At 35.0% G+C, this 24,946-nt stretch overlaps 1 protein-coding gene across 3 annotated transcripts in view; it reads right to left on the bottom strand.

Moving 5' to 3' along the window:
• Window positions 1-15,209: 15,209 nt before the first annotated feature.
• The window catches only part of LOC145673293 (uncharacterized), a 47,661-nt gene continuing 37,924 nt past the window's right edge, over window positions 15,210-24,946 (bottom strand). Inside the window, exons 6-7 of one of the 3 annotated variants that reach the window (XR_014128743.1) lie at window positions 20,723-20,973; window positions 18,474-18,610 (exon numbers count right to left, since the gene is read on the bottom strand). Coding sequence is in view for 1 of the 3 variants with exons in the window: in XM_081742863.1 (XP_081598989.1) it covers window positions 18,320-18,610 (291 nt within the window). In the remaining 2 variants the exon portion in view is untranslated. Of the gene's footprint in view, window positions 18,611-20,722; window positions 20,974-24,946 lie in introns of all 3 variants that reach the window. The other 2 variants (XM_081742863.1, XR_014128742.1) reach the window with 2 other exon arrangements.

Raw genomic sequence — 24,946 nt, 5'->3', positions numbered from 1 at the left:
CAGTCATCTGTTTGGGTGTTTCCTGTTAATGGTTTTCCACCCTTGAAGATGCTGTGAATGCCTACAAAGAACAGTTAGGTTCAGTGCTTGAAACTCCTGTGGCAGTAGTGCTTCCAGGATTGGTTTAGGAAAATGAGACGTTAAGTGGAATGTCCGGGAGAATACTTCGAAAAGTTATAATAGTTTAAGTAGAGATAAATGTGCCCAGAGCTGCACGTCTCAAAACTTTTCTAGCGACCCTCGTAGTATAGTTTTGAGAAACTTATAATTTTGGATTTTGTAAACACTCTCTTAGGGACACTTGAAGTTTGAAGAATAAATAAATTTTTCAGTACATAATCCAAGTTATTAGCTCTGAATGCTGTACAAGCCGTTCTTCATTTGGGTTATCTGTAACTTAAACAACAACTTATTATGGAGGCTTGGAAGCTGTGTGATGGAACATTTTTAACATTTTGCTTTAAACATCATAGGTGTTAAAACGCGTACTCCGTAAGCAAATCTCGTTTGAGATTATATGGAGAAACTAGAATTTTCACATAATGAGGAAACTAATTAGCTTAAAAAGAAAACTGAACTTACTCTTACACAGAAGCAAAAAGCTCTAAAGACAAATTTAGGATGGGGGAGATACAAAAAGTACATCAAATTATGCGGAGGGTCGTTGAGAATGTAGTAAATTGACGGTGTAAATATATGTATGACATCTTTAAAAACATTTTTTTTTCACTATAGAAGACTTTGCTCAGAATAATCAGGATGTATTTTCCACAGACTTTTTTTGTTTATTGCAATAAGAATGTATGAACATATCTGATTATTAACGAATTTATGATGAGCATAATGTCATTTCCCAAGAAACTGGAGAAAAATACTTAATTTTTGCCACATTTACTGTTGTTAGCCCAAGGAAGTGAAAATATCGTTAGAATATGACGACCAGGGGTACCGGAACCAGTTAGAGAAGGAAGAGGGTTTAAGCAAGTGCTGTTCCTCTATTTTGTGAAATGTAATAATACTACTTTTTTTTCTTTCTTTCTTTTGCCTCTCACCTAGACGACTAAGTATTCATTCCGGCAACCCTAATAACTTATTACGCGCCTGATATATTTATTCAGTCGCTAACATTGCGAACTAATTTCGTTGTTTACAGTGACATGAGACATATAGCAGTGTTGGTAGATGTGTGTGCATAACTTTTCAGCATTGAATGACAAAAACTATTCAGCATAGAATCGAACATTAAATCATTTAGATGACTACTAACTTAAGTGACCTATATTGAAAAAAAGAACTTTAAACTGAAGAATACTTCAAAAACGATTACAATTATACGTCCACAGTGTAAGGGTTTTCTTGTTTCCAGAACTTAACTACTTTATGTAGTTGTTCTAGTATCAAGCCAAATTACTTTGTGTCAATTTTTTTGGCTTTTTTAATTTCCTCTTCAAATCACAGCCATCACCTCAGCAATCATTTACAATAACAAAAGAAAACGAGAAATGGATCACATCTACTGACCTCTACTACTCGTAAATTCTAACAATCCTGTAAAATAATACAGAAAACTATCAAAATTTACCCTCCCAACACACTTTTAGCCTCGTAACTTCACATAAACAAGAAGCAGTGATCCCCCCCCCCCCCAAAAAAAAAAAAATTACAGACTGTTTTGCAACGGTTATTCAAGTCGAGCTAGTAAAAACTGAGCAAGAAGGCACTACGCCTTAGAGTTCTAGTCCAGTATACAAAAGCGTAAGCATAGGTAGGAGCAAGGATGTTATAAAAACATCCTTGGGTAGGAGGGAGTCCGGGTTTCAACACTCTTGAATAAGATATTATGCAAAAATAAACATTTACCATATTAGGATATGTATACAAACACTTGAAATCATATGAACTTGGGAGCGTGAATCCTTCCTTGACGAAATTCTGCATACGCCACTGATTGTAAGTACACCATCATGTTTCAGATATAAGTAGGCGCTTCCACCCTAGTAGCAAAAGAATGTTGGATCAACATACGGTAATCACCAGACGATTGGATAATCGTTGAATTGCAAAGTCAAACATTTGCCTATGTAGATCCTTCAATATTAGTAATTCGAACATTTGTGCGTAACAACAAAAGAACAAAGTAGACCCATCAGAAATTGTACTGTGACTCAACCTGTAGGACTTATGCTGGGAAAGAGAATTTCACATTATCGTTGGTAAGTTATTTTTGCATCTTTTTCTGTAATGTCATGTCCTTTCACTGACCAACAATTTTTGCTGGGAACACGCTGTTCATGAGATGGAATGGCGTGTTTCTGTTATAACAATGTATAGAATACGCTTCCACAACTTCATACAGTTATTCCCGTGGTGTAGCGACACACGGTACTTGTTCCTTGATCTCCACAGGAACTTGTCCAGTTTTTCAAAATCAAGACTTCTTGGTGACCACGGTAAGGGCGAAAATGAAGCCAAGTAGGCAATACATACACCTTGAAATTTCTGATCAAAGGAAGAACTAAATTTGCGGTTGCTATACCTTGCTGCGTTGACATACTCCAGCCGTATTATACTAGTCTCACTTTTAACACTTGCTTCTTTCTGTCACTCAAGTATAGCCAGTGTTTCTACGCTTACAAACACGTGAAGAATCATATAACTTCTTTGTCCATGAACTTAAGACCTTTGTGCATATAAACCTTTTAATCTTTTTCAAATAAAAAAGAATAACACTATACGAGGGTCGCCATATTTCAAAAATGAAAATCCGAGACGCTATTAATTTACGACAATCTTTGAAATACTTAAAATGAAAAGAAGTGTTATATACTAATTTACTTTCTTCCATTAGATAAAACTGTTTAAATATTACGTAATCACATTTTTAGTCATTTTAGTAGACTTTTTCTCCCTAGTTAAGCAAACATTAAGCAGAGGATTTACCCTCACCCTTCTGGTGATTTTTTTTTTTTTTTTTTTTTTAATTTCTCAGGATCTGTTGCTTCATGGCTTTCAGAGTTTGTTTTTGCTCATTCAGAATGTTGTACTTTTTGTTTTGTTTGTTTGAACGGTTAATTCATTGGTTTCTAATTAAAAAAAAATACTCAAATTTTTCCATTGTCTGTTCAGTTCTATTAATTAAAACAATATACTTTTCTTCTTGAATGGTCAGCGGAAAATGACCAAAAATATTGGTCAGCGATTATTGATTAAAATATTTCAGAAGCAAGATGCAGATTGAAACAAAGTACTGAAGATAATAAGATTGAGGAGTAAACCCTTTTGTTCGTGGCCCAATGAAACGAATGTTTCGTTCAATGTCAAACTAGTTAAATCGTGAATTTAATTAATTCCATGTTTTATGTATTCAATTTTTTTTTTTTTTTTTTTTTATCAACTTTTGAATTGCCATAATCAGAAGTTGAAGAGAATAATTTTATACCTAATCCTGTGAAAAAAGCAAACTATAATATTCCCTTCCTGTCTTCTTCGATGAAATTTGGGACACTTAAGCGTCCCGAGAAATATTCTCGGGATGCCAGGACACAGATCTGGATTTCGTGACGGTCCCAGATTTGCCGGGACGAATGGTCAATCCTATACTATATTAATCTACACAAAGCAGTCATATATAAACACTACTCGAGGCCAGAGGAATTCGACAATAGATGAAAACCTCAGAAGAAACACTATTTCCGTTAGTGGTTCCAATAAAACATGTGAATATTTTGTTCATTGCTATAGCTGACAACTGAAAACTTAGGGCAAAGACTTGAGAGGTAAAGTGTTTCAAGTATAGCAAAGGTCTAAGATTTAAAATTATAGTGTTTACGCAATCATGTGAAAAAAAAAAAAAAAATGGTAAGGTGATTTCTTTACTATAGAATAATATTGGAAAAAGTAATGAAAATAATTCTAGTCGCATAAGTTTCATACCGCTACGAGTATGGTGACTTCTTTATCTAATGCATAAATCAGTATTCTTTCCTTGTGTAGTCCTAAGTAGCCAATCACTATTTACTATTTTTCCCCCTTTCTCTAGTTCAGCGTTTTTCAAATCGTAGTCCTCGTAAAGTGAACATTAGTGAAAAAAATAAATAAAAAATAAAAATAAAATTTTCACACTATAGTTCAAAAACTCAAACAAGATTATACAGATTCTATATAAGACTGTATACATAGTAGATTTTACAATTTAATAAGGCAAACAGTATTCAAATGCTAATAACTTGTATAGAATAAAATTAAGGGAATTTTAATTAATACTCTTCTAAAAATATAAATGTAATGTTATTTACATATATGTAAAACACAAGGAAAAAATAATAAATCTGCTTTCGAAGGAGACCCGAGTAGAGTGGTCCGCACTTTAAAAAAATGCTTGAGGAACGCTGCTGTATTTGGTTCTTCTCTCACCAACCCTGATTCATGGCCCTTTACACCTCAGTGACCAGATCAGCAGGTAGCTTTCCTTCTTCGTGCGGATTAATGTTTTGACAAAATGCCTCTCGAAAGTTTTCAGCAAACGAAGAATACAAAAGTCTATTAAAATTAAAATTCAAGTTCTGAATATTAACAAAAGACGGCTGCATTAAATGAATTTTTTTTTTTTTTTTTTTTTTTTTTTTTTTTTTTTTTTTAAGGATCATCAAATACTGATCAATGCCCAATCAGATCAAGAAGAATTGGAGAAATACAAATCAGAAAGGAGAATGGCAGAAAAATCAATGCTGATAATTTCAATCTAAAAACAGCGAGATAATAATATTTATAAATGACCGAGTAACAAAATTTACTCGGAAATACTTTCGTTGAATTCGTAAAGCGGAATTGCCATCTGCGAGAACTCTCCTCCATATTTTGCAATCATTCTCAACACACCAATAGCAACTGATTTGAATAGCAAACATCTACTAATTGGAAATCCAATAATTAACTGCAGTATTAACATTGTTTCTCAACAGATCTTTGGTCCCGGACAAAGTCGAAGAAAAAAATTCGTCGGTGGACCGAAAGTTATGCACGTGGTTTCATAGCTGTGACTGATTTTGTTACAGAGGAAAATTAAAACTACGTCATGTTGCCATTAGGTAAAAGATCAATGGTACACATTGTCAGGAATAAGTTTTGGCGGATGTTTACAAAAGCGAAATCCCCACATGTATGGAACGAATATCAACCGAGTAGAATTCCATCACAGTCGAATCCTCGCTGGCATTCTACAGACGGTTAAAAGTTTAGGACTAGGATTTGTGCTATTCCTTTTTACCGATAGCCTAGTGAACAGTCATGATCTGTGCCTTCTGAAATATTGCCTGCCTTTTTTCTTTTAAGGATCGCATGGTTTACAAGCGCTGAAGAGCGACGCAATAGGAGTGAAAAGAATGTACCTTGTACACCTGAAAATAAGTCTTCTTCAGTAAAAGTGTGCTGGTCTTCACACACAGGTCCACAACCGGTGGTGGAAGTGGGACTGTCATTGGTGAATGAACACTTCAGGTTGTCTGTATGGGAACCTATCAACCATTGCACTCATCACTGCTTAGTGACTCCACCTCAACCTCCGGATTTAAATCCAATTGTGAATTTGGTGGCGTGAACTTAGAGAAATGTACGGATACACCATCAGCTTGTTAACAGACAAGAGTTGATTTAGTACGAGGGATACTCATAATAATAATAAAAAAAATTAGCGCTACTCTGGGCAGTTTCCGTAGTACGCATTTTTCCCACTAGGCGAGTGTCGAACAATTCGCTCTGCGTTTAGTCTACCCATAGCGTCGCCTGGAAGGATTCTGTCTGGTCACAAATGACTTCTTTCGTAAAAGCAGTTTTATTTGCACCTCGTTTTGTGATGGCCGATTTAAGAGAATGGCGTGTATCTGTGAAATTTTGTTTCCTGCTCGGGAAATATGCCACAGGAACTATGGTGGTGATGAACACAGTTTACAAGGACAGCGCTATAAGAAAAATTTAAGTATGAGTTTTTCTGGTTTCGAAAAGTTGAAATGTCGATTGACGACTGACCTCGTTCTGGACGTCCAACTTTTCGATCAGACGATATGTCGACAATATTTGTGGACTTCTGGTCAAAGACCAGCAATAAACCACTGAAGAGATGAAGTTACCTGAAGTATCTTGGAACAGAGAATTTAGGAATCAGAAGGGTCACTGCAAAATTTGACCTTGGGGTTCTGACTGATCAGCCAAAGGACCGTCGAGTGAGAACATGCCGAGCTTTGAGAGCACAATTTCGAAGTGATGCAGACTTTTCTTTTTTTCCAAGGTCATTACTGGTGGCAGGATATGATGCTGTTCTTACAATCCCGAAACCAACATCAATCAAGCCAGTGAAAAACCTATCATTACCTCGCCAAAAAACCCGGCAAGTGAAATCAAACATCAAGACTATGATTTATTTTAGTTTTATTTATTATTTTTTTTTTTACTTGAAGGGGATAGAGTTCGTTCCATCAGGTCAGACTGTTAATAAAGCTTTCTATTTAGAAGTTCTGAAAAGATTGTGTAACAGTGTGCGACAAAAAAAGCCGATTTGTGGCAGACAGGGAACTGGATTTTCACCACGATAGTGCAACTGCTCACGCAGCCTTCTCAGTGCGCCAGTTTTCTGCTAAAAAAAAAGACTGTATGACTCCTTTGTTTACACCCCTTACTCACTTGACCTCGCTCCGTGTGACCTTTCTGTTGCTGTGAATGAAGAGGGAAATGAAAGGACAGCGATTTGACGACGGCGGAGAGATGAAAAAAAGAAGCTATGTCACCGAAACAGATGTTTGGAAAATGTTTCCAAGAATAGACTTACAGATTGGACAAATGTATTAAGTGTAATGGAGAGTACTTGAAGGTAATAAGGTGTTTTTGTTAAAAAAAATATAAAAATTAAAAATAATAAATAAATAACCTTTTATTTATTTTGTTCTGGATGGCCCCTTGTACGTTGCACAGCAATGGACCGAATTTGATTCTACCATTTGTCGGAAATCCCTAACTCTATGCCAAAACGTCTTCACGCACGCATCGCAGCTAAAGTCTCAAACTACATACTGAAATATACTTTGTTTTATTTGCAGAGTTGTTGTTTTTGATACATATATAAAATTCGTTTTCATGTTGTTGTATTTTGATTATTTAAACAACTGTTTTGGAATCTGAACACATTCGTTTGTTTTTAGTTGCTAGTTGTTTCACAGTTACAGTAAGTGCATTACAAATATTGTTTGTTATATATATATATATGATTGTTTAAGTCTCTCAAATAGAATTCCAAACTATCTTCGCGGCATACAATATCTTAACATACAATAATCACGTAAACAATTAATTATTGAGCCTATTCTCGTTTGTCAAATAATAATTTGAACACAATTACACGTATTGATTTAGAACTTTATATTTAAAGAATAATTTAATTTGCATCCAACTGGAATGAAAACAGCATATCCTCAGTTTCAACGATAACAATCCTGCAATGTAACACAGTACATTAATGAGTTAAAAGGTTTCGTACATATGTCCACGTATGTGCATCGTGCCAAGTGGGCTTTGTGGTGGACAAACATCATGTTCGTGGATTTTCTCCCACTTTCTTCACTCCACCATTGAATTCATTTCTCATCATCACTTTCTGTTTTAGCCTAACCAGCATAATCGTAAGACGTAAAAACTGAAATATTTAATTTTTTTCCATTTTACTCATGTCTATGCCCTGATCATCCTATCAAATATACGAAAATATGAGATTGACACGCGAACTTCTAATTGATTTCACAATTAGGACTATGTATATCACTGCCTAGAGCAAGGGTCTTCAAATATTTTAGCCCAAGGGGCACACTGACTTCTTCATTCTCGTAATACTAACACACTGTATCATCAGCTTCTGGGGAGAGGCGGAATCATGCAAAACGTCAATTATCCTTGGTTAGTCGAAGTATACACGTGGTCCTCGCGCACCGTAATTTGGAGACCCCTGGCCTAGAGTATTGTTTCTGTTCGGAAAAATCAAACATCATCTGCTACTTACTAGTGTATATTGTTCATATACAGGCCTATTCAAAATTATCTCGATTACAAACTTTAATAACTCACGTTTATTATTAACACACACACATATGAAACTGATATCAAATGAAAGAGATACTCGAAAAGTTTTAGTATCTGGCAAAGGTGATGTATTAGTTGCGCAGCTCGCCACTAGGGCGACAGTAACACAAGATGGCAGTCAATGAAGACGAAAGCTTTTTGTGTGCTAAGTTTTCATAGTAACCAGTCTCAAGGCTTGCAACAATGTCAACCGGTATAGACAAAATTTCAGTTGTTTACGGATAATCCTCCACACAGTAGGCTGTGCTATCTGCAATCCTTTGCTTGCTTTTACCGTACTGTTTTTGCACTTGCCGATGGGCTATATCCTCTTGCTTTAAAATCGAAGTACTATTGACGAATACTATGCCCGCTAAGGGGTTCTCCAAACTTTATACTACTACTTTGGACACTAATAACAGACTGGTCACTATAAAAATAAATGAAAATTTAGCACACAAGAAGTTTTCCTGTCTTCATTTGCTGTAATCTTGTTACTGTCGCCGTAGCGGCGCGCTGCGCAACTAATACATCCGCTTTACCAGATACTAACACTTTTTGAGTTTTTCATTTGATGAATGTACGTGTTTAGAAACGTGAGTTTATTAAAATTTGTAATCGGGAAGATCATTTTGAATAGCCCTGTACAGTACATAAATAAGTAAACAATCTAGTCCAACAGAATAAAAAGGATAAACTACCCCAGTTGGCAGCGAAGGGCATCTTTTTTAATGCCATAAAAATTCTTTTCCTCAATTTATTCGAAAACTACGCATCGGAATTTATCCTTAAATATCTCATTTAATTCAGCTCGATGTGACGTATCCATTGTCTCTCTTAACTTTGAACAATATTTGAATTAAAAAAGAATTTAAGCTCAAGACTTCTCATAATTTTTGGACTATATTTCATTAATCAAACTGTATAATATCGCCTTGCTAGTGTCAAAATGAGAAGCTTGATTAGTGCACATTTCAGTATCAATTTCACCTTAAGAAGTGGCGCGGTTATCGTGATGCATCAATTTTTAGCTTTACAAAAAGATGAGTTTTTCTTGATTTTCTTAAACTACGCATGAGGCTTTACACTCATCCATGTTCAGCTCCGAGATCTATCGTTATCTCATCTTTGGACAGACTATTTTCCGTTAAACGCTAAAAAATATTGTAGGATTTGAGACTTAGGTATTAAATTTCTCAAGTCAAGATTTATGTACCATGTTGTTATACTAACTAGTAGACAAACAATGCAAGCAAATGCAAATGTGTATATTGCAAGTATTTTTTTTAAAATTTCTTGTACCTGTCACTTTAAGGCATGCACAGAATATCTTCTCACAAGACCCACTTGTACGAGATAGCACCAGCAATTTGATCTCTTACTAGTGCTCTTTAAAGTACATGTATATGAGAAATTTTGAACAGAAATAAAACCAAAACCTTGAGCTATACTGAATATAATGTTATCTCTAGAAATACTGATGATTTTTTAGCTTTGCATTATTATTTCACAGTGTGACAATGAAATTCCTGGTCTGATTTCACAAAGTGAAAAATATTACTTGTTGGAAGTGATGTCTTTTCAGTTTTGTACACAGTCACCTTCCTCTGTCGATGCACAATTTCGCTAATTTGTACACGACTTCAAGCTGATAGAGAAGTCGTCTTCATAGATGCCTATTAGTTTCTTTGTTACAGTCGTCTTGATGTCCTCCATATCCTCCAACTATTATCTTGATATGTTGTTTTATGAAGTAGTATCAAAAAGTTTCTAGACTAGTTCTATTACATGCCAACAGATGGCAGTGCAAGGCTGCACGCATTGGCACAGGGAGCACCAACCATCGTAAGTCAATGTGCCAAGAGACCTCGTTCTGTGTACATCGGGAGCTGTGCCGCTGGTGGTATTCTAACCTCGTGCGTTACCACGTCTGCGATTTTATCATGAACAGCAAGCTAAAACAACGAGCGAATGTGAAATTCTGTGTGAGACTGGGGAAATCCAACACAAAACGCTTAACATGATTCGGCAAGTGTACGGCTATGCTGATATGATTGAGGAGATTTTTTGAGTAGCACGCGCGCTTCAAGGGCGGAAGAAGAACACTGGAAGACGACGAGAAATTAGGACGATCTTCAACGAGCACAACACCCGAAAATGTCGAAACTATTCAGCAACTTGTGCATGAAGATCGTCGAACAATCCACAACGTTGCTGCCATTGTCGGTGTATCATAAGGAACAGTGCAGGGAATCCTCACGTGTAATTTGAACATGCGCCGTATTGCTATCAAGTTCGTCCCAAAGCTGCTGACCCACCAGCAGAAGGAACATCGCGTCGAAGCCTGTCAAGAACTCCATCAGCGTGCCATGGATGACCCATTCTTCATGTCGACGATCATTACCGGTGACGAAACTTGTATGAGTACGACCCTGAGATAAAGCAACATTCTTCACAGTAGGAAAGCCCATCATCTCCACGACCGAAAGAGGCGAGGCAGGTCCGCAGCTCGACCAAGTGCATGCTCATATTTTTTTTTTTTTTGTTTGTTTCTTGACATTCGTGGCACTATGCATCACGAATTCATCCCCAGGGACCAGATTGCCAACAGTGAGTTCTATTGCCAGGTTTTAAGGCGTCTGAGGGAGGACATTCGGCGAAAGCGACCGGATGGATCTGTGGTGCAGGAAAAACTGGCTGGTCTACGACGACAATACATCCTGTCACCGTGCTCTTCTCGCCAGAAACGGAGCTCCTTCTTGGCTAAACAGTTAGCGTACGCGCTTTCGACGTGGGAGTCCCGGGTTCGGTTTCCAGCGGGAGCTCATATGGTTCGGATTCCACGTTAATCAGTAGGTCCCGTCTCATATAACCTCACTGCTGAAAAGGATGTTAAATCAACTCTCACCAGAAACACGTTGATCGCACTTCTGTACCCACCCTACTCGCCAGGTTTGGCTCCTGTCGACTTCGCCCTCTTGCCAAAGCTGAAGATCAAGCTTAAAGGTCACCTTTTGAACACCATTGCGAAGATCCACGTGAATCACACAAGATGTTTGCGCACTTCGAAAAGAAGACTTTCAAGACACATTCCAGCAGACAGAAGCACTGGGAGAGCTGTATTGCTGTACAGTCCGCAGCAAAACTTGCAACATGAGCATGTAAGTTTGTTGTAAAACTACACCTAACAGCCCAAGGAATAAATATAACGTCTAAGTAGCACGAATCACGCAGGAGAAACCTCGGCGTCCTCCCCTGCACACTTATTTTGTAGCAAAAGACTTAGTCGTTTCACAATAAGCTTACATGCTCATGTTGCAGGTTTTTTCTGCGGACTCTACAAGGTAACTATTTCGAAGGTGATAGTGTGTAAACGTAGATAAATAAAGTACTTTCTTGTAAACAAAAATAATCTCGAAATTTTTTGATGATATCTTGTGGCTTGTACAAAAGTATTTCATTGGAGCCTAATCTGACTGATGATAGTTGCCTGATTTTGGACAAAAACTTCACGAAAATTTTACAGTTCTGTTGAGAAGTCTTATTAATTATGGCTTGACACAGGTCACTGGCTGGAGTTTCATAATCTCGAGACAGAAGCTGTTCTTGATTGGTTGGCCTTCGTATGTGAATGAGACCCCTGACATGAAAAATGACAATCCACAAAAACTTGACCCGTCACATCTACATGTGAATCTTGGTTGGCTTCCCTGAACAGACCTACACTGATGGCTATCATTTGATAAGTTCCTATAAAGGGCAAATATTACCTCTTATATACCAAAATAAATGGATTAGCCACAAATAATGACTTTTCATTCTATCGTATATGAAACTGAATTTGTCGCTGTAGCGGCATTAATTGTCTAGGGTGAATAAATGTGTCAGTCTATTTTCTTGTTACTACAAAGAATATTTTAGTCCTTTGTACAATACCTCTTTTTATCTGATGAAATATTTACCAAAAGTGCGTACATTTTATTACTTTAGGGTACACAGCACATCATTCCTGTCTCAGTTTTAACTTTTCATGTTCCCACCTTTTGCAAATTACCTACTAGACTCAAAGCGCAATATTTCATTTATTTTTAATACGAATGGCTCCGCGTAGCGTAGTCGTCAACACTCTCGCCTTTGGTGCTAGCAGTCCCGGGTTCAATTCCCAGAGAGGACACGGTCGGAAAGGTGTAAAAACCTTTTCAGCCATCCATCCTAAGTGAGGTTTCTCCTGAATTTTCCTTATTCCCACCAGGCAAATGCTGGGATGATATCTCACATAAAGGTCTCAGCCTGTTTCCTCCCTCCCCCCGCCCACACTTCTCTGAATAGTGTGATTGCGAGGAGCGTCATTTTTCATACGTGACAGGCTCAAATGGCCACCAATGCCGAAAGCCCAGAAATATTTATATTTTCTAACAGGAAAAAGTAACTCGGGTATAATATTGATTATAATACGCCACAAAACTATGCGTTATGTGCAAGAATAGGTTTAGTAATATTACTATTTGAAAATATTAATAGTAATACTGTAGTCAACAGCATTTATAATTACAAGTAGTTTTACGTGTAATTTGTCATGTGTACCTTTTTTTTAAAAAAAGAAAACACACACACGAAGTTTTGCAGTCTTATTGCAAGAACATTTTTGAAGAAAATTATATCAAATATGATTCAGTTGGAAAATGCCTGATTCGGTCTAACTTTGAATTTCTACCATACGTAGTAATTTTTCCCCTTATTTATGTAATGGTATTATTGGTTACCATCAAGTTGTATTACATCAAAAGCACATTGCATTTTCTCCGAGAAGATACTTATAAAAGAAATGCTGCAAACAGAACAATAAATTTTATTGATTTTTTTAGAAAAAAAATTTGCTGAAGTCATTGTTAACTGACTATTCCTCCTCCTATTACCAAAGACTTGTGAAAATAAGCGTAATATAAAGTTACTATCTTGCATTTGAAACAAACAAACAAAAAAACGTAAAACAAGAACAATACACAATAATAAAGTATCATATAGCTGGCAGCAAAATCGCATACTCACCGGAGGTTTTCTGTTTCTTTCAGTAACTGAATTGAGCTTTAGTGAAATTAGAATCAAGTGTAAACAATTAATCATAAGTTCTAATTAATTACGCTAGATGACGCAAGTGCATATCTCGACCAGAGTAAAGGAAGTTGCATAAGTAATAATGTAACAGTTGGAGGTATTTGGAAATTGTTTCGGACATTTTAACTGACTAATTGTCTGTTTCAGCGTTCTTCATTGACCATTTCATACTGAACTGGAGAAGAGTTGGCATTACAACTTCCATTTACAGCGTCTCTATCGTAGGAAGACCTGTCTCGACTGGCATCTAGCGAAATAGAAAACGAATTGAAGTTCACCAGTAAACAACTAACTTTTAAGTTCCAAGTAAAGACACTGAAAAGGAGAGATGTACCAACATTAATAGGAAGTTTTTTTTTTTTCTACTACTACTTGGCATGGGTTCATTGGGCCCTAACCTCTTCACAAATGTTGATAAATAATATAATTCTTTTAGCATATATTCACTTAAGCTACGATTGTGAGTGCTGCAATTTCGCTCATCTCAATTTTGATGACTTTGAGTGAGGACTTACTTAGAAACAGAACCTAAATGATCCACTCACTAGTAAGCTATTGAGAAAGGAGGCGAGTATCCACTTTTACTGTCGAATATACACATCAATCTAACATGATTCAATGACAGCTATTTTTAATTTTGCTTCTTCTGACTGACATTGGTATTTTTAGACCCATATGAACTTCCTATCTCTCAATAATGTTCTAATCCTTTAAGTCATGTCGATTCTACCACCATGAACATCATGTGATCTCCATTACATTGTAAAACAAAAGTGCAAATTAAGAAAGGATTTATTGATACAACTGTGCAGGTATATATATATTTCAAAAAGAAAATCCAACTATTATTATGTAGTTACATCGATGTATATAGGACTTATTTCAGAAAAAAACAGTATTAGTAAATCACTAGTAATAAGAGTTCTTAATCTCTGAACAACTTCTAACTGTCCACACTTTATTCAGGGAATTTACTTTATTTTTTGAAAACTCTAGAATCACCGAAAAACTAACTAACAGTGTAACTCATTTTTCTTGCCTAATAACTACATATTTATAAATTTCTCATGCTACGAAACATTGTTCTTTAAAGACAAGAGAACATGACAAAGTACAATCCTAAACATGAAACAAAGCTTATAATAATTATAAGTGAACTTAAAATTTCTAACCTTACTCTTCCCAACTGTTTGTGAATTTATTAAACAATCATATACAGTTAAAATTTCGCTACCGTTCCTGGAAACATTTTTCAGGACTAAGGTAAGAAAAAAAAGTTAGGGCAGAATAAATTAAAATTAACTGAATGAGTTTGTTATATACATATATAGTGGTGAATCCAAGATATGATCAAGGGAGGTGCTAAACCATAGTTTACAGCTTCATCCACAGTGTAAAGCAAGATTGAAGCCCATTTTATCCAGTGTATACCTGAGCGTCAAGGGGGGGGATATAGCCCCCCTGGATGGATATATATATATATATATATAATATTGTAGCTACCAGTATTAGATCAATGATGTTATTTCAACTTCTGTCTACAGTACCCATATTAGGGTTTAATTTTTATTCTTTTGTCCAAAAAAGAAAATGTCTCGTTTCTGTCTTTCTATGATCAGCACTTGATTATTTTGTATCTGAAACATCTATTGCTGGACTGTCATTGTATTTGGCGTTACAGTTTTTAAGCTAACGTATGTTTCCTTTCTTTATACCTATGTAATAAAGGCATGCATTTCAAATAAACTTGATAAAGGTTCTCAAAATTTAACAAAATACTGACATTTTTAACGGTTTTTAAAATTTTTTAATTTTTTTTTTTACACTGTCACATTTCTCGGGACAATTAATTGTTTAAATTTTGCTTCCAGAAACTTTTTGTAATTCGTTTGAGAAAGAGGAAATAACGGCATGCCTATCAATCAACCTTTGTTTTGGTACAGGCCATTTTAATCAGTGTTTCAATCTAGTAGAATCTGGTAATTTTTTCTTTATGTTATTCATACGATACTTTCTTCTTCGAATGTTTAACAACAGTCTTAAGTGATGCTATTAATAAAAGTGGCCAAAATCATACTATTTATGATCGCTTACTAAATTCAGAAAACATCCAAGAAGAGCAAGGATAGTTGTTTTTAATTTATTTATAAGCACACCTGTAAGTGGCTTATGTTAACAATACTTCGCTTTTAATAAATCAGTTGAAAGTAGAGATCAGAAGTTGATTTTTCAAGCTGACTTTTTTGTGTATGTGTGTGTGTGTTAAAATTCATCTCAAAATATGTAAACACGTGAAAACCGTTTATTAACTTTCTACATATTTGTTCAGTCTATATATTTAAAAATTGCTTTCAAAATGCTCTTTTCCTTGAAAAATAATGCTTTCAGTATCTTTCAAATATATGTCTTACAAGCAACGAACGATTAAAAAAAGTGTAGTCATCAGAAATTGAGGTATTGTTTAACGATGCACTTCTGTTCCCTACAAATACATTATACACAAAGTCTCATTGTATAAGCGCAATACGAAAGTGACAAAAAAAAAAAAAAAAAAAAAAAAAAAAAAAAAAAAAAAAAAAAGTGTAACAAATATTTACCACAGCCATGATAAGTATGAAATACTAGCTGCCCATAACTGTGCTAACAGAAAGTTATTCTGACAATGAACAGAGTTTCACTAAATTTCGCAGGCGTGTCTATAACAAGAATAAAAATAACTACAACATATTAAATAGTTTACAATATTACTATTCAAACTCTGATGTCTAATTATACAGGAAAAAAATCTACCTTCATGCTAGATACATGAACGCTCTTAAGTTTACATTTTGGTGAGAATCAGAGAATTTACTGAGCAAACTTGAAAAAAATTATATTATATTTGAAATTTAAAAATATAGTTGGATCTCAAGAATGTGGTATTTTTTTTCTTGGATTTGATACACGGGCGTTCAAACTAAAACCATTCCAAACTGACACATTTCACTTCATTGTGTTTTCCACTTATTATCGGTCTGATGAATAACGCTTGGCAGATATTGCATTCCGAAGACTGAGTGACACAGAATAAACAAATATTTAAAATGCTATCCTCTCATTCGGCTGATTAACTCATAAATATTTTTCAGTCAAGATGATTACCTAATTAAAATTAGGTCTCAATCGACCATGCACACTGATATACGACATCAAAATATTACTTACAAAAGTAAGTTATAATTTCCTGTAATGTGATCCATAATTGAAACAACTGAAGGAAATTTGTATTTTTTATAATATGGTGAATAGATTGAAGTCTTTAATAAATGGAATCTTGCAACAAATATGTACCAATACTTTATGAATATAGACGCTGAATTTTAATCAACTTTCCTTATTATTTGTATGTAGATAAAGACACGCTCAAGCTGTGCATTTATTATTACACAAACCTATCAGCACTAGACATATAAGTATTAGTTGTATTAATGAGGCTTACATGTTTCATTTACACGTAGTTAAGTACCCTGTGTATCCTATTTACGTGAATATTGAAAATTCAGCAAAGAAAGACCCAGTATCTAAGAGATAGTCAATGAGGAGAAATACTTCGAGGAATATCCCACGTAGTTCGTTACTTTAAATTATAAATAGCTCGTCAATTATTTTCAGCAATTATAAATCGATGTTGTAAACAAGAATCAGTTTCGGAATACACACCTAAGCTCTTTATTTTCCAGTTATGTTCCTCCAAGCTTTCTTTCACCTCTTTCGTAGTATGGTTTTCTTACTCTTGATTCTGTGAGATGTACCTCACGATAAAATGGCAACTTAACTTTCCAATGCTCCTAATCGGACACGATTTTTTATTTTTTATTTTTAATCGAATAGATATGCGATCCGGTTATTTAGTTCCTTTCATGCGATATGATATACTACGTAGCTGTTTATAGATCCTGACCAAAAAGATAAAAAGTCACGATATAGTAGCATATTACATCCAACGTTTAAAACGGTCACACTTGATAGTAGGATAGTGGAATCTAAACGAGTATGCAAGGGTCCTAAGCATTGGAAACTTAACTTTTAGCACGCATAAATTATAAGACCATTCAGTGCGAGTCTATACATAATAGGAATTTTACGAATATTTTAGAACCATTATTTTTTTGTTGCTGAGAATTACGAGTGAAGCACTGTGTTCCAATTTTAGATCTGATGTATTTGCTATTCAACCGGAATCACTTGGAGTCAGTGGTACCATTAGAAGTGCTCTGAACAGCAAATCTTCTATATACTGTACATTCACATAATCTTTTATTTATTACACTCATGCTCCTTTCTTAAGTACCTCGTTTTATTTTGTAATTCGAACTTAATTTTCCTGTGATACATGACACAAACATGATTATCAAATGTGATTTTCACAAACATATATATATATATATATATATATATATATATATATATATATACATACACTTCTCTAACGAATAGTTCATTATTGCAGATCTGATGATAATGTACAATACGCTACAAAGGAAAATAGCATGCTCTATATAGATATTCTCTGCAGAATACATTAGTCGCATATCGTGCATTATTTTGGCATTTGCTGCAATATGAATATTTTCTTTTTTATTTACTTATTTTTCAACGATTAGAACATCCTACACCAGACAAGTCTGTAATATGCTACTTAAAATAAAATTATTCCTAGTTTTGTATTTAAAAGAAAACGAACAAAGATAATTTTTAATGTTTTCTGTTATTCACTCCTGTCTGTCTAACAAATCTTTAACTCCATTTTCTTAACAAGTAACTTACATATCGCATTTTTATTTTGCATATATATATCCTGATGAACATAACATACCAAAGCAAATGTTTCTTGACTTTTGTTACTCAGATTTTTGTTTTTTAAAGCATTTTACTATATGATCTACGTAAGTATTTCTCCTTTTTGTACCTGGTTCTCAATAAAATACGTAGAAAATTTGTCTTTGTATTAAAATATTAAGGTCTTTTCTTTAGTGAGCAGTACGACTCATATTCAATCTACTTGTTCTGAAATCTTCAGAATAGCTATCATGTTGTCAAAATTAACCTTGTACCCATACGTACTTTAATCATACAAATATGGAGACCTGTGAAGATTTAATTGGGTTAATTTAAACTGCCTATCCGACAAAGCAGTCCATCTGTAACCCAGTATCTGAGATACCTCCTTCTCCATCGCCTCGTAGGACCTTGCGGCTGTTGTGAGCCATCTGTAAAATTCATTAGACCACTCTGGGCTGTGAGGCCAGTCCGAACGCAGAATTATGGCATTCCTTCGCACGTAAAAATAACGAAGATTCTTAGCAGTGCAAGCAATCAATAGCACTGTTGCTGTAGATATTCTCTCGCGAACAACCTGTGAAAAAATAATAATAATAAACTGTTCTGTTGAAAAATGCAATTCAGACACATGTTTTTCATTATCTTTTTAATAATTCTTATTTTATTCTTTTTAATAATTATTTTCCCTGTCAAATATGATACACTGAACTTTAAAACAGAACGTTCTTAGTAGTCTGACGGAAATAATCCAGATGAAACCAAATGGATTTTTGGGAAAAATTAAGAGAAAAAATAGTAACAAGTTTTGCAGTTTCAAATTACGCTTACCAAATTTAATATAATCTTTCGTCAAATATTGTTACTACACCTCATGTATTATTACTGTTAGTGTAGTGGTACCACATTTCATTACTTATTTTTGAGAATAGGTAAACTCACTACTTTTGTATTTTGTTTCTTTAAGTTAGAAGAGAATTCAGAAAACGTATTTGTAAGTTCAAGTATTAACTAACTAAACTAACTCTATGGCCTATGGAACCCGGAGGTTCAATGCCGCGTTCACAAAAGCTCTCCACTGACTTCTATCCTTAGCTAATTGGATCCAGTTCCTACTTTGTATTCCTATCTCTGCGAGTTCAAGTATTATGTTTAGCATTTGATGTACCAATCTATTTGCGTAGTTGTTGAGTGAACTGATTACATCTGAATACGCTTTGCATAAAATTTATGACATATGAACTGAGTAGAGAGATTACACAGATTTAATGTTTTTAAGTATTATATCTGTAGATGAAATTTTCAAACAACAAATCCTCCGGAGTTTTGAAGAAGTTTATCATTCCATACGGACGGACGTCACTGTCAGATCGCTTTAGCTCATAAGTATTTAACTGTACAAAATAGCGTGGAATTTCAACGAAAAGGTATTGAGACAGAGACGTATAGAAATGATAACAGAAAGACTCGTAGGAGAAATATAGTTTATCATAACGCTAATTAACTTATATCGATAAAGCATGTCATGTTCCCCTTTTTGTACTTGAAGTTCGTGAGAAAGCTATCTGTATAAACACTATCAGTTAACAAGAAGGGCTAATCAGCTGTCTAAGTGAACAAGCAGTTTCTAGGACAGCGAGCTACTAACCATCCAAGGATCTCTTCATATCAACGGTAAAGATCAGTACTAATTTGTCTACTCACAACAATGTAAGTTGTCACGCATATATTACAACACACTAATATATCTAATTACCTGATTATACCTTAAATAACACAAAACTATCCAATTTACATCCTCAGATAAGTTAGATTTGTTATCACAAGAGTTTGGTAAAGATAGTCAAAACTGAATGGGATCCACTTAGTGAATACCTCTCGCAAATGCATCAATTTCATCCATATTTAGCCCTTTTTCAAGTTAAGATTACAGATTCAACTACATATTAGTGTAGATTACCAATTTATTGCCTCAAATTGAAAAAGTATTTTTTTCTTCTTCCTTATGTTGAAGAGGAATTAATTCTTATCGGAGAATGATCTTTCATTAAGTCTCAATGGAAAGACACGCACGTTCATGAAGATCGATAAATAATAAATTACTTTATTACTTTTAAATATTTTATTAAAATTTTTACAGTCTTATCTTTGCACGACTTCAACCGCAATCAGGCGGGAGCAAGAAGTGACTTTACTTCTAAGTTTACCTTTCCTCCAAACTACCCAGTTTTCATGATAGATTGTACGTTTTCTAAGAATTCCGGAGTTGCAAAATAAAAGAACACTTGATACGTAGGCAATGAAACAATTACTATAATAAGAACGTGGGATAAAACGGGATAATTAAAATAAAAACTTGTAGACATGGTAATGCCCAATACAAGCTCATATATGCTCTAAGATCGAACCTCAGAGTCCCTGAACTAGCAGCTGTTACGGCGCCCTTATAATTTAGAACTCAGTACGATCAATCGGCACATAATACAAGTTATATCATATCATATCATATCATATCATATCATATCATATCATATCATATCATATCATATCATATCATATCATATATCATATCATATATATATCATATCATATATCATATCATATCTATACAATATATATTCAGAGAAATCCTAATAAACAATAATAATAGGTTCAAGCAAATTAACGACATGCATTATGAATTTGGCACCTTTAAGGAGTTTGGTCTACCCTGTCTGTCCGTGTGTCCATCGATCCTGGAGAACAAAAATCAATGTTGCCAGAATGTAGAAGATCAAAATTTCGGAATTGAGTTCGTTGATCACTATAGAGCAGAAACGGCAACAGACAGTGCTTTCTTGCAATCGATTAAGCGTTCCAAGAATCCATCTCCATCCGTAAGTCCATACTAAATCCAGAAGTGCCAGAAATCCACTACAAAACTTCCAGTATTAAACTGATCTACATAGAGCAAAACAGATTAGAGATGGTGAGCAGCGTTTTTTAAAGAATAGATTTAGAGTTCTCAGAATAGATACCACTAAATACCACTCTTAAATCTCTATTCAAACCGGAAGTTCAGAAACCAACCGCTTCCAATTTTAACCTTGATCGTTATAGAATACAAACTGTAATAGATTGTGAGAAGTGGTTTACTGCAAAAGTAAACATTCTGTAAAAAAGGAATTTATTTCATGAGTTTACATCCAATTCTCTATTTTTTCTACGTAATCTCATTGCTAATTTAAATATTTATTGTAACGAACGAGTTTATGGATAGCCTCAGCCAGCTGTCTGTGACGGTAGCCAATTATTCACGATCGTTTTCACTCCATCAATATCTAAACGTTTGCCATCCAGAAAGGTTTTGAGATGATGGAAGAGATGATACTTGCTAAGAGCGAGGTCTGAACTCTGGTGGATGATTGAATTCCTCCCAGCCAACTTTCATTCAACAATCTGACCCATTTTCACACTTTATTGTTGCCCACTGCATTGTCTGCATATACCCCCCGAGTCTTCGAATCAAGATAAAATTAAATATTTACAAAGGGCGCTCAAAAGGTTTTGTACAATGAACCGTAACTTTTTTATGATTAACACTAGGACCGTAAGTTTTCATGTGTATATCCTTGTGTCCTCTATGCTGATCGCAAACTTTCTGTCTCTATTTACAGATACGCTCACAATGGATAAGGAAGTACATGTGTAGACAGCCGCACTTGCCAACGGTCGCTCACTGAATTCCTTTCTTTACAAGACCGGCGATCACTCAGCCACACATGTCTGGCGATGAATATTTGCAGTTTTATGTTTCTTGCTGTTAGGAACCGGATGACTGGCCTTATTTCAAGTCAGTGGGGCGCTCAATATTCTTATAAACATATTACCTTTACACTACGAAGCGGACAGACTGATGCCATGAATGCGTTGAGTTGATTTTAGTTTAGCGTCCCTTTCAGCAGCGAGGCTATATGAGACGTGGACCTACTGATTAACGTGGAATCCGAACCACATGAGCTCCCGCCGGGAATGCCATGAATGCAAATGGCATCCAATAGTACACACTAATTTTCAAGTACACGAGTAATTTCAAACTTCCTTTACTTAAAAAATAACCCTTGTATAGAAACTGGTTGACCTGCAATTTTAACAAGGCGAAAATACAAGGTCACAAATCGACTGGATAATTATTATTAAAGCATTTTCAGAGAAAAGAAAACATAAAAATACAGATTTTCGCTTTAGTAATAAACTTCAATGACCTTATCAAAAGTTTCCATGATTCTGAGATCATAAAGGATGTCACATTGGAAAGACGGTTGATTCATTTCTATTTTACCAATGAAGTCACAGCCAGTATTTCTAATCTTCAAATCATGCATCGAAACACACCGAAAGTGCCTTATGTCATCGACAGTATCAACATTCTTCATTGCAATTAATCTAAATTTATACTTTATTGTTATGTAGTCATTTAATTATCTCAGAATTTTTAAGACAGTATTTAAAAAAAAAAAAATATCTTTCGTTTCTGAGTTACAAGCCTTGCAATAAGTAGAAAATAAACTTTATACACTACCGATTTCTGTAACAATATTAGTGCTTGTGTTATGTAAATTCAAGCTTTATTGTCCCACTCTGCGAGGCTAGCAACTCGGAAGCGACTGAATTTCAATTTCATACAGATTTTTTTTTTCTTTCTTCGTGAGATTTTCTTGAAATATATGAGACTTTGTGACTTAGAAATAAGTATTATCAATGATCTTATTCTTAAATGAATACGATATTCTACGCGTTCTGATTGACTGCAGAGTCAAACAAGTAGAAGAATTAAGCATATGCTGTCATCTATTGATCGTCTTACCTTTTTACTTTACATACAGGTATTACTTTTGTTACAGTCTTTGAATCAAGATAAATATTTACAAAGGGTGCTCAAAAAGTTTTGCACAATGAGCCGTAACTATGTTTATGATTAACACTAGGACCATAAATTTTCATGTGTATATACTTGTGTCCTTTATGCTGATCGCAAATTTTGTTTCTCTATTTATAGATACGCCCACAATGGATAAGGAAGTACATGTGTAGACAGCCGTACTTGCCAACGGTCGCTCACTGAATTCCTCCTACAAGACTGGCGATCACTCAGCCACACCCATTTGACGCAATTGCTTCCGGTAGACGAGACATTGGAACGTAGCAATATTCACCGATAGATACGAAGGTTCCACAATGATGATTTCGGTCTGCTGGACTAACCACAGTCTGGTAGACCATTAACTGCTGTGAATGACATTAACAAAGATTACATTGTTTAACTCTTCTGGAATGATAGATGCATAATCACAGGACAGCTTGCTGATGTAACATACCTTGTTTGTTACAGACAAGTTAATAGGCTCAATGTGAATTTTGAATTATATTACTCATTATTATCGTAATTTTATAATAGGGCAATTTAAAGTATCCTTATGTTTATTATACTTTCGCAAACATTGCGTTGAAATGCAGATTTTGTTGTGTTTAGACGTTGGTTCTCTTAGTAAACTGCTCTCGAGATTGTCATCAATGTTCTTCTTCTTCTTCTTCTATTGAGTCGCCCATAGTAGGAGAATATACAGGCTAGGAGCATTACGGAATGAGGCCAGTTTATAACGTTGATTTATAGTTCAAATTAAGGTTATAGTATTCTTTCTTACTATATATTTTGTTCATGAATATCTATATTCTATGCGAATTATCTTTATTTTGTTTAATAAAGCTGTAATAAAAGTTTCACCAAAATTTCCAACAGTGGGAATGAGAGAGAAGCGAAGCGGTGAAACGACTGTCTTTATATATTCTGTGTACTTCACCAAAAGCCGAACAAGAGTGGCGTCGTAATTTTCTTTCTTCTGTTAGAAGAAATTTTATTTTGTGATGAACTGAGAGCGTGTTCGTCGTTTTACTCTGCATAATAATAATCTCCAAGGAGTGAAATTATAGTGAGAACGTTATTCTCCCGAGGTTTTGGATGGAAGGGAGATAATTCTAACATATAAAAGGTGGAAGTTGATCCCGCACATGGTGATTCTTGTGTAAGCTGAACAATGGCGTAAAACCTAATTACTTCTTCTAGTAGCAGCACTTCAGGTAACGTGACTAACTTTAAGTCTATCTACAATGACTATTCTGCATGTGAGCCTTGAAGTAAAGTGAACTTAATCTTGTTTTCTGGGAAACTTCAGTAGTAAAACTCGAACTGCCAAAAGTCAACGGATATATCTATATTTAGTTCAGTTGAATTATTTTGGAACACGAACCTACTGAATAAAACTATTCTTTCTTCGTATTAGCTATAGTGGTTTATCAGAGTTAGAATAAAATCTACAGTTGTTTATTAGAGTTAAGATAACGAAAGCACTGGTGTTCTTCAGAAGTATAAATTAATATTTGTGAGTACGAAAATGTATAGTTCACGAGTGTATCTTATACACGGCACAATGTCCGAGTAAAGAGTTCCTATGGGGGAAACCTTCTCCCATGGGGGCCCAGCCTGTGCGCGGCCTCGAATAGTCTTAGCCAGCCCTCTCATTATGTAAGTCGTACGTAGCGTAAATCTCTCTCTCTCTCTCTCTCTCTCTGTTGTGAAGTTCATTAAGTATTGAGTTAACCGTATTAGAAATGTATGGGAATATTTTCTATTAGAGCTCCAATTTGAGTAAATTTGAGTATAATAATATATATATTGATGGTATTTATCAGTGCTTCTTGCTATATGTGTTTAAAGTTCAAGTGATTTTATGGGTAAGGTTGCCATTTTACGAAGATTGTCTGAATAGCATCTATAGTTCTCCAAAGTTTGTCCACCTTCGGTTATCGTATGTTACAGTAATAAGTTGAACGTTGTCGCTCTGCTTAGATTGCTGGTGTTTCTAACTACGTTATG

Source organism: Thermobia domestica, chromosome 16 (assembly GCF_964235325.1).
Source record: "Thermobia domestica chromosome 16, izTheDome1.hap1.1, whole genome shotgun sequence".
Lineage (NCBI taxonomy): Eukaryota > Metazoa > Arthropoda > Insecta > Zygentoma > Lepismatidae > Thermobia > Thermobia domestica.
This window is presented reverse-complemented; position numbering and strand designations above follow the sequence as displayed.